This window comes from Gadus macrocephalus, chromosome 8, assembly GCF_031168955.1.
Source record: "Gadus macrocephalus chromosome 8, ASM3116895v1".
NCBI classification, from domain to species: Eukaryota; Metazoa; Chordata; class Actinopteri; order Gadiformes; family Gadidae; genus Gadus; species Gadus macrocephalus.
This window is the reverse complement of record NC_082389.1, coordinates 19,796,773-19,807,827: the sequence shown is the minus strand read 5'-3', so window position 1 is coordinate 19,807,827 and position 11,055 is coordinate 19,796,773. Positions and strand designations below refer to the sequence as shown.

Here is an 11,055-nt window from a genome sequence, read left to right as displayed (position 1 = left end):
ATGTCGACATTAAACTCGAAATGTCGAGAATAAAGTTGAAATGTCATGTCGACTTTAATCTCGACGTGTCGACTTTAAACTCGAAATGTCGAGAATAAAGTTGAAACATCATATCGACTTTAATCTCGACGTGTCCATTTTCCGTTCCTCTGTCAGCACGCAGACGCTCCGGGCATCCTCCCAAGCGTGCAGCGGATGACACGAATTGCATTGACGGCTTTAGTCGCTATATTGTTTGGATGGAGGCCTACACCACAAACAATGACCCCAGGGTTATTGCCGACTACTTCGTGTCATCCGCTGCACGCTTGGGAGGATGTCGACATGATGACTTTAAAGTCGACATGTCGATTTTAATCTCGTCACGGCAAAAATATATTTTTTCTTCACGTGTGGCCCTAACACTCCGTCGTAGTACTGACTTCGAATCACAGCAACAAAGCTTAATTTTGACGTTACAGCAGAGTAAGGTTGACATTATTGGTAACAAACGCGAAACAATGTTCACATGCTACTGCATCTTGGTTTAACAGTATCTGTTAACGAATATAATGAAAAGTTATTTACCTTTTGGGAAGTGGCAGTCCCAGAAATGTGCTGACTGCATGTGCTGACAGACGTCCATGTGGCGCAAAATGCCCGCTCGGCGGAAGTGTAAGGTTATAAGAGCCAAAGACCAGTGCTGATAAAATATAATTAAATACTACTAAGGGGATCACAGCAGATTTTTTTCGGACATAAATAGTAAAATACAATTACCTAATAAAAAACATTAAATTGATTGAATTCAGCTAAATGTGTATCCAAACTGCTTTAAGTCTTTTAAATTATGTAAAGGTTGCTACTGTTTATTTATCAAATATGAATTAACCCTATTCCCTTTTTTTTTACTGTGTAAAATGATTAAAACCAAAGATCTCTGAATGGGTCAAATTTATAGATTTTATGGAACTTTGATCGTCCTCATAAAATACAATTAAATACTACTAAGGGAATTACAGCTGATTTTACTCCATAAAAAAATAGTAAAAAACAATTAATAAAAACACAAAAGGTATTGAAAACCACTCAATGTGATTCAAAACTGCACAAAGTCTTTTTTATTACATAAAGGTTGCTATCTTTTATCTATTGAATATTAATTAACACCAGTCCCAGTTTTTACAGTGTAGTAGAAAATAAACCAAATGTGTAAATAAAGTTCACTTAAGCTGCTGGACCGTAGTGGGGGTGAGAAAAGTGCCTTGAAATTGAAAAAATAAATAAATCTGCAGGAGCTCAAGACGACGCGACCTACATCTCGTTTCGCCAAGCCGGAAGTCGCATTCTCTTCTCTCTTAAGGAAGTAGCAACATAAGCAGTGCAGGTTGCCCAACACTCATCATTTCACTTCTGTGCATTGATCTTAATATATTCTCTCTCTTTAGGAAATGGCAGTATATATAAAAAAAAAAAAGCCTAACACTCACAGACATTGGGCCCTATCTTGCATCCGGCGCAAGTGACTTAGTCACTGGCGCATGTGTTGTTGCTAGTTTACAACTGGCGCAGAGCGCTCTTTTGCCACCTGCGCCACTCGCCGGTAAATTAGGGAATGATCTTGCGCCCCAAGGGGCGGTTCGGCGGAAGGAGGAGGCGTGTTCTGGCGTAAACGGTATTTTGCCGTCTCTGAATACCATTGCGCTACTGACCAGGAAATACCTGGTTTAAAGTCAGTGGCGCGTTGTTCAGACGCTATTTTAAGGGCGCATGCCTGCATGCGCATGCGATGCATACGGATTGCTTGTGCACCTCGCGCATACACTTTGCTTCTCCCATCTACCTAGCCGCACATTCTTGGTAAATTATTTGGGAAAGAACAGCTGATGCAGCGGTAATAAGTTGTACTTTTAAATCAATGCATCTGCAAACACCGTACAGCAAACACATATTTTCTTGACAGAGACATCGTGTAGGCCTACATGCCCATAACTTTTAGGACTGATGAGTATTTGATCGTGAAAAACATTGTTTTACCGCGAGTGAGTGTTAAAAAGAATGAATGAATGCGGGCGCGCGTGTGTGCTCTGTTTAAACACACGCAAACTAAACACGTAACGCATAATACAATCAATGGCAATGTCTATTACCGCGGGGACACATGCATATTAGGATAGCATACAATACTGATAAGAAACAATGTTTATAATGTATTGCGTATATCATTAAATAGAACCACAGTTACCGCATATCATATGTTATCTCATATAGGCCTACGTTTTCTTTGCCGAAATTTATTTGAGGACTCAGTATTTCTGAAGTCGTGGAAGAAAACCCCTTATTCCATGTGTGAATTAGGCCATATTATTTGGCAATAAACTGAGCCATTTGCAGTTTGAAATTCATGTGCATCTGTCTCATCGGAGACTGCAGACGCGCTGTCAAAATATCAACTCGTCCGATTCAAATGCGCTCATGGCTCTTAAAGGGGATGGGAGCTGGCACTCTCATTGGTTTGTTGGACGTTACGCCCAAACCACACCTACGGGTAACTAGGCTGCTTCAGACCAACCCTTTTGACACTTGCGCCGCGACGCAAGTGTCATTTATCTGCCTGTAAAATAGCGATAGCGCCGTAGAACCGCCCACAAAGCTACTTGCGCTTTGCGCTTCCCACTTGCGTTTCAGACAGTTAAAATAGGGCCCATTATGTTTTTCCAGGTTGCTGGGCCCTTCTGTCTATTTTATTAGAGAACCAGGATGGATCAAATAGACACGGGGTTCAACTGCTAAAATAATATGTTTAATTAATAAATGATGCACATGGTTTTAACCGGTGCACAAGGAGGGAGTTAGCTCAACTGCTGTAGTTCAATTACAATACATTTTTTGTGAATATTCTTTGTTTATAGTATATCACCATACCTTTAATACCCAGATGAGCATAATTGTTGTGAATTTGGATGACTCTTTATTCTACCTACCGTAATTTTCGGACTATAAGCCGCCCCTTTTTTCCCATTTTGCGATTCTGCGGCTTATATAACGGTGCGGCTAATCTTTGAATTTTATAGCTAACGGCCACTAGGGGACCTCCTAACTCTATGGATTTTTAAGCAGCGGGCTCCAGTGCGGCTTATATATGTAAACATCATTCAATTTAGCTGCTGCGGCTTATACTCCGGTGCGCCTTATAGTGCGGAAAATACGGTAATTTAGATGGTTTTGGTTGACCTAGCTCAAAATTCCCCTATAGCAGACGTAGGATTGCGGCACTCCTTGGGAGCCTCCGAGCCACACGTCGACTGACTAATCGTTCCTGCGGGTTCTGGAGTGGTGACGGTGGAGCTCATGGGGAGGTTCCGGGGAAGTTGGCAATCACGGGCTCATACGGGGAGAACTCAAGTAAGTCAAAATCAGAAAGTTGAATTAATGTATCGATCTGATGTTTCCAACAAAAAACTGGATAATTATAATAATAAATACTGTTCATGTAATGGTATAGTTAGGTCTGGGACCTGCGTATCATAATCAGCAACAGTTCGTTCAGTTTTCCAAGAATAAGGTTAAAGAAATATATAGATATGGATAGGTTATTGACAGAGCAAGGAGGGGTGTATGCGATGATAGGCACAACATGTTGTACTTTTATCCCCAATAACACAGCCCCGGATGGGTTGCTGGCACGATTACAATCCCTCAGGTTCGAATAGGCAGAGAACTCCGGCATTAATGACCCGTTCACAGGATGGATGGAGAATATGTTTGGGAGGTGGAAAGGCATGATCCAGTCAGTGCCCGTCGTGGGAATAATGGAAGTAACCGTGTTAATTGTAGCCGGCTGCCGTTGTATTCCCTGTGCACGAGGGCTACTGCATCGGCTGATCACCACAGCAGTGGGCGCTACAGAAACGCCAAGTGCCATTCAGGCTTACATGGGGATCAGATATGATCCGGTGAAAGTGGACGAGACATCCCCTGAGGGGCCCGACCCTATCCAGCTGTAATATTTAGAATAGTCAACACCTATACTGTTCTAGTAGTGGCGCCTGTATCTAAGATAATCAATATCCCGGGTTTACTTGAATAACACATTTTTAAACAACCATACCAGGTTACGTTTGTTATTGTGTAGTGTTGCTTGGTTGCGAGTGCAACCCGTTATTTCTGTATCACTGCATTGATAATGGGACTGTTGATTTTCTTTGAGACAGTTGTTTACGGGTTTCCTGTTGCTGACACGACGACGATTGAACGCCTGAAGGAGGCTCACATGATGTGAAAGTAACCTCTCTATGCGAGCCGAGCCCTTGACAAGGAGGGACAAGCCTTGGGTTCATGAATTACAGGTCCCGATGGCGACAGAGGAAACAAGAGCTGCGACTACAACAATGTCCAAAACCACCCACATGCACCAGCACACCAATACATGAAGATCCCCTGAGCCATCCAAATCCATGCGACCCACAGATAATCTCGATTTTTTTTAATTTTTATTATGTCAAATGATTCTGTATTTTTTACTTTCGATGCATGCTGCAAATATGTGTGTCGCAGTAGTATTAGTTTGGATATTTATGAATGCTTTTATCCATATGCTTATTGTTGTATTGTTGACAATGACCTGTATTTCCTATGAGACCCACCAAGGTGAATGCCGTCTCAGTATTCGGGGGACGCGTTGTGGTTTATCTCCACTGTGGAGTTTTTCCACTTCGGTCGGTGGTGTTGATGATTTTCCTACTTTGACTATGTTCTCGGTGTGGTAAATGGTGCTTATGACTTACAAATCTTATTTTATGGCCATCTGAGATGGCCAAGGAGGGATTTTTACGTATTTTAAGTACATAAGCTGCTCCCACATAGCCATTAGGAAGCAGGATCGAACACACAAGCTGCATTAACCTCACAGAGCCACGAGGAAGCAGGATCGAACACTTGCAATAACTACTCCAGCCACAGATGGCAGCACCTTTAGACAGGGGCGGAGCCATTACGTCACATAGGCCACGCCCACTTGACGGGCAATAGCGCGTGTTTCAAGGGGAGAGGACAGAGACTATAGGTAACCGCGGAGAGAACCAGGCTTAAGCCCGGGGCTTGAAGCTCACGATATTGTCCCTCACACGCGTTAGATACAATTCCCTCCCTTAAGCTTCATAGTTACCATACCGAAACATGCCTACTTTAACAAATAAAGTCAGTCAAAAGCGACCAGGGATTAGACCACTTTCTTCCAGAAATAACGCAATATGGAAAATCACCAAATAACATCTGTTTCCCCTGAAAAACATTTTTAAATATAACAGCAACCCCTCCACCTCTTTTTCCAGATCTACATGCATCAAAAAAGTTATAGTTGGGAGGAGCTGTCTCTATCAGAACGGTTGCACTGTTATTTTGTTCCAGCCATGTTTCAGTTAAAAACATAAAATCCAGTTTAGAGGTGGTAATAAAATCATTAACTAAAAATTATTTGTTATTAAGAGACCTAACATTAAGTAGACCCATCCTGATGGTGTTGTTGATAGGCTTTACGGTTGTTATTGGTTTGGAGGCAATATGTATGAGATTTGTGAGGTTAGCAGTGTGTCTAAATTGCCCTTTGATTACTCTCTTAGGCTGGGTTGCACCAACATGGATTAACTCTAATCCTGGTTATATTTAACCCTTTGGTAATCTCAGTTTAAACTGAGATTAAATTTAAATCCGTTGCACCAGCAATTTCAAACCTAGTTTAATCCTGGTTTAACAGTTATATTTAAACCACCTCTGGAGGAGGTTTATGTTAGGTTTATCGCTGTTTTCTTGAGAACATGGCTGCATATCTTCGCTGGATGGCGTTAGAGGAAAGAGTTCCTCGCAGGAAAATTAGAGATAGATTAAACCCAATGGAATTTTATGAAAATAGCGAGTTTTCACAGCGATATAGATTCACCAAAGAATCTGTCATATGCCTCAATGGGAAGGTTGGACCAGCTATCAAGCATCAAAGTGAGAGGAACTTTGCTGTGCCACCACAGCTTTTAATAGCATTGCGATTTTACGCTACCGGCTGTTTTCAGTTGGTTGACGGGGATCTTTTTGGAGTTCATAAATCCACAGTCTGCAGGATTGTCAGAAGAGTGTCGACGGCAATTGCCAGATTGAAGGGTCAGTATATACGGTTTGAACCGAGGAGAGAGACAACAGCTGGATTCTATCGGAGAGCAGGTTTTCCGGGAGTAATTGGGGCTATTGACTGCACCCACGTTCCCATTACCAATCCAGGTGGTGAGAATGGGGAACTGTTTCGCAATCGAAAGGGCTACTGCTCGATTAATGTCCAGGTTGTGTGCGATGACCAGGCCAGGATCACAAACGTTGTTGCGAGATGGCCAGGATCCACACATGACAGCCGTATCTTCGACAACAGTCAACTTTGTGCGCTGCTGGAAGAAGGGGACATCCATGGACACCTAGTGGGTGACAATGGCTATGCATGTCGCCCCTACCTGATGACACCTCTTTTGAACCCTCAGACCCAGGCAGAGAAAAATTACAATTACTCCCACATTCAAACCAGAGGAATAATAGAGAGACTATTTGGTGTGTGGAAGCGGAGATTTCCATGCATAAAAGAGGGACTCCGCACAAAAGTGGACATTACCCTGGCCGTCATCGTTGCAGTAGCTGTGCTGTATAACTTTGGGAAGAGAGTAGGAGACGAGCTACCAGAGGTGGATGAGGACCCACTTCAGAACGACCTGGAAGATGCTCAAGTGCAGAATGCTGCAAACCCAAATGGCAATGCTGTCAGGAGAACACTGATTGAAAATCACTTTGCAGCATAATTCAGGTCAGTATTGACATAATTGTATATGTTGATGGATACTAAGGGCACTTCTACATTAGATTACCTTAACCCATACTTACTAATTTATATGCTTCTTACTTTCTCCTCCAGAAGAACTCACCAGAAAATCAAGACAAGGAGACAATTGAATTGAAAGAAACATTTTATCAATTACAAATTATATGTCGAGTAGCTTTTGCTTCTGAAGCGATAGGACCTCTTTCTGAAGCAAAATGGGCATTTTCGATGTCAAGCATGCATCTTTCTGTCTCCAATCTCAGAAGTTCCCGGTGACAGCCAAGCTTAGAGCGCTTTTCAGCAGGGGCATTCACTGGTGATGCTGCTTCTTCTCTCAGGTTTCCATCATCCGGCTCCAGTGGCTCAATCAGGTCGAGCACAATGAAAGTCTCAGCTAAACAAACAAAAACACAGAAGACATGAAACAAATTAATAGAAGGATACCCACAGCTAAAGACAAACGTTACTATTTTAACTTTTTTTTTTTTTACGTTAGGCTTTCATTGCTGCGATTAATGGCTTTGGACAGAGGGGGTGACACATTATTGTAACCTGCTAAGTTACGTTATTAATAATATTATAAAAACGGTTATAAAATGTAGTTAACGAGCTATGGTTACTAGTTAACGGTACTTACTTTCGATTTCTGTCGCTGCATTCCTCTCTAATGCGCCGTCATCGTCGTATGGGTTAGGGAGGGGGGAAATCTGCTGCGGGATCATATTAATGATTTTTTTCGATAGAGGGTCCGTAATCATTGGTGGTGGTCCTCCGCCAGTTTTAAACATCCCCCTCCTCTCTTCTGCCGCATCCTTTTTTGCCTTTGCCTTTAAGTTCTTCCAGCAGGCTTTCAGTTGTGACTTGTCCCTCGCCTCCTTAATGCCAGTTGAGCCATTGAAGCGCTCCGCTAACATGACCCAGGTCTCCTCCTTTTTTTCCAGGGTAACGCTGTCAGTCTTTTTATCCTCAATTATAATACCAAAGTCCTCCATCAATTCCGACAGCAACATCTTTTCAAATGTGGAAAAGTTTGATCCTCGTTGACGTGCCATCTCTTAATAAATGTAGCTACTTATGTTCACTGTCAGTGTCAACTGTAACAGTTAAGGTAAATTAACGGTTAACTTTATTCAAAAAGTGAGCTCGTGAATATATTCACGAGCCCTCTCTCGTGAACAGTTGTTTTTTTTCACGATGTAGGATAGAAAAAAGATATAAAATTGTGGATTATATTGTGCAATTTGTTCACATTCCGCCGGGATCCATCATGGCAGACTGAACACAAACTAATCCTATTTTAATCCTTGTTTAAACTAGGTTAACTAATCCAGAGTTAAAACTAAGATGTGCAACGCATCTCGGATTAATTATAAACCAGTTTAAACCTAGATTTACTAACCCTAGATTAACCCTAAACCAGGATTAATTTAATCCATGTTGGTGCAACCCAGCCTTAGTGGTTACAGCAGGAATGCAAAAGTTGCCATGTTTTGACGTAGGCAACCTTGGGTTCAGCAGATTATGCGAAACTTCCTTTATACTGTGTCTACGGCTGAACCCTTTTTTGTTTCAGTAATACTCAGGACTACTATCAGTACAGGGGGGGGGGGGCTGGGGCTCCCTCCGCTGGGGTGTTATCAGCCTGTGGCCATGATGTGGCGATGCTATCATTGACACAGATGTAAGTTTGATGCCAACATATTCCAGTTTCTTAAATTCAGCTGGAAAACCGAAGACAGTTGAGCTGGAGTTGTTGTTGTGGCTATGGGAGAGATGAGGCTGGAGGTCATCGTCGATGGGGGAGTGCAGAGGAGGGGGGTGGCCGTTCCTCGCCAAGCCAGCATCAGCGATGGGGGAAGGCACGATGTCCATGGTGTCGGGCAGGCTGTTGTCTCTCTTCAAGATCTGTGGTCTGTCTGCTATCTGTGTGGCAGATAGTGGCAGAGTAGATGTGTCGGGGAGGCTGTAGTCTCGCTTCTTCTCAACCTGTGCTCTGACTGTGGCCTGTGCGTCAGACCATGGAGATTTGTGGGAAAGCGAGAAGAGAAGATTGTCCCTTGACAGTTTTGAGCCTAACCTGTTTGGGTGTAGGCCATCTGCTCTGAAAAGATATTTGTGCCCCCAGAACAAGTTAAAATTGCTCTTTCATTGCAGACTCTGGAAAGCCATGTATTCAGTGCAAGTAGACGACTGAATCTGTTTATTCCCCTGTCAACTGCTGGTATGGGTCCACTGAAGAATGACTTAATGTGTATTTTGTCCAGTGTATCCAATAGATCAGCGTAATCCCTCTTCAGAAGTTCTGACTGTTCTCTTTGAATATCATTAAGTCCTGCATGCACAATAATCTGTGAGATTTTGGGGTTTTCCAATATTATTGTGGCTAGTTTCTGGTTGATATCACTAACCATCACATCTGGGAAGTAGCATGTTTTGATCTTCTTACCGGTTATATCCTTGATGGTTGAGTCTCCTAATCAGAGTGTCTGGTTCATCTGCTTTCTGTGAGATGGGCCCTTGTTGGCTTGAGGTGGCGGTGGTAGACGCATGCGCAGCTCGCCTCCGTGGCGACTGGTTCTTGTTCCATCTCTGTCCGCACCGTCGTTCCGGACACATTTCGGGGCTCAGGGGTGCACGGGTGGCAGGCGCGTTCGTGGACTTTTGAAGTGGCAGGAACCGGTTCTTCAGCGGCAGGGTTAACTTCAGTGACGGGCTAATCCGGCTGATACATTCAACTTTAGTTTGGGGTAACTTAGCTTTTGGCGTTGTGTGAACTTGTTGATTCATTTTGGTATGTTGTTTTTGGCTTAGCGCCGACTCTGTGCCAGTGAGATGCAGCTGGAACTGTCTCTCTCTTGTCCAGCTTCGGGAAGGATACAGTGTAGCTTTGATCATCTTGGTGTGTATTTGTCTGAGTTAGCTCAGCAATCTCACCCATCGGCACTGTATCCTGGAGAAGTCCTTTGCATTTTTCTAATGCTGCTAGTCTCGTTTAAAAAAAAGCCACTGTCGCAGTTTGGTGCAGTCTGTGCATTTCCCAGTCTCCGTGCCTGAGATATCCGAGTACAGAGGCATGTTGGCGATAGGAAAGTCCAAGGATTTTGCTGCGGTCTGATCCGGGAGTCATAAAAAGTGCCAAAATGTATTGTTGAATCGAGCAATGGAGGACGACGTAAACAAACTATATATTGTTAAGTATTATGATCATGAAATAGAATAAAATAAAGTAGATCTGAACGATGAATTAAGTAGTTTTTTCCAATGCCTAGCGGAGCTTCGGGAAACATGACCTCTCTCTCTGCTGCCTCTTATCTCTCCTCTCCTTAAGATATCATGCTTCTTGGTAATGTTTCATAGGACTTGCGCAAGCCCCAGTCGGGGGTTGGCACTGAGGACGGGAAGGCCACAGCGGCGTCATGGAAGTGGTACAGTGAGATGGACGGTATTCTTGGACAGAAACCGTCCATCTCACCCCCGGTAGTGATCTCTTCCTCCGGCCAGGGCGCCGCTGTGGCCACCCCTTCCTCGGTGCCACGCACCTCAGCAGATGACACCATCACCCCGCCACCAAATAAAAGGCGCTCGTCAGGTGCAGGTACAGGGTTGAGGGAGCTTATGGAGCTGATGGAGAGGAGGGAGCGGCAGGACCTGGGGAGAGAGAGAGAGAGAGACTAGAGAGCAGGAGGAGAGGCGATGGCGACAGCGGGAGGAGAGGGAGGAGCGAAGAGAGTAGCGAAGAGACAGAGGGTGTGTTCGAAACCGCGTACTTGCTTACTACTCCTACTAACTATGACGTCAAATTGAGTAAGCGAGAACTTAGTAAGCGAGTTTAGGTAAGCGAGTAGTATCCGAATGTCTTCTACTTCCGGAAAGATTTTGAGTAAGCATCGCTAGCTTACTAGACGTACTAAACTGCCCCAGAATGCACTGCGTCTATTCAAAAGAACAGTGGAAGCAATGGCGCTAAACGGGGAGCCGCAGCAGCAGTGCTTTTAATAATTGTTTTAACGTATCACCGCAAATCCTTAGGTTGTGTGGTAGAAATTAAGGAGTATATTCTATGGTAAACCATGATTATTATGAGATCTGTGTGTCTAATAGTGGAGAAACACACGGGGCCTGGGTGTCTGGGTTCAGAACAGATGGTTGGGCCCCTAAAAGGAGCAGGACGCTACAGGGATAAGGCATGCTGACCTTAGCCTAGTGTTTTGGGCTATCTTTGT

The 11,055-nt window shown here is 43.7% G+C and overlaps 1 protein-coding gene across 1 annotated transcript; it reads right to left on the bottom strand.

The window, feature by feature from the left end:
* Positions 1-3,218: 3,218 nt before the first annotated feature.
* LOC132462499 (uncharacterized) lies at positions 3,219-8,288 on the bottom strand. The gene is made up of 3 exons (XM_060058052.1): positions 7,470-8,288; positions 7,032-7,226; positions 3,219-3,307 (listed from the first exon to the last, which is right to left on the bottom strand). The coding sequence occupies exons 1-3, from the start codon at positions 7,882-7,884 to the stop codon at positions 3,219-3,221; spliced, it is 699 nt and encodes a 232-aa protein (XP_059914035.1). The 5' UTR covers positions 7,885-8,288.
* Between the last annotated feature and the right edge of the window lie 2,767 nt (positions 8,289-11,055).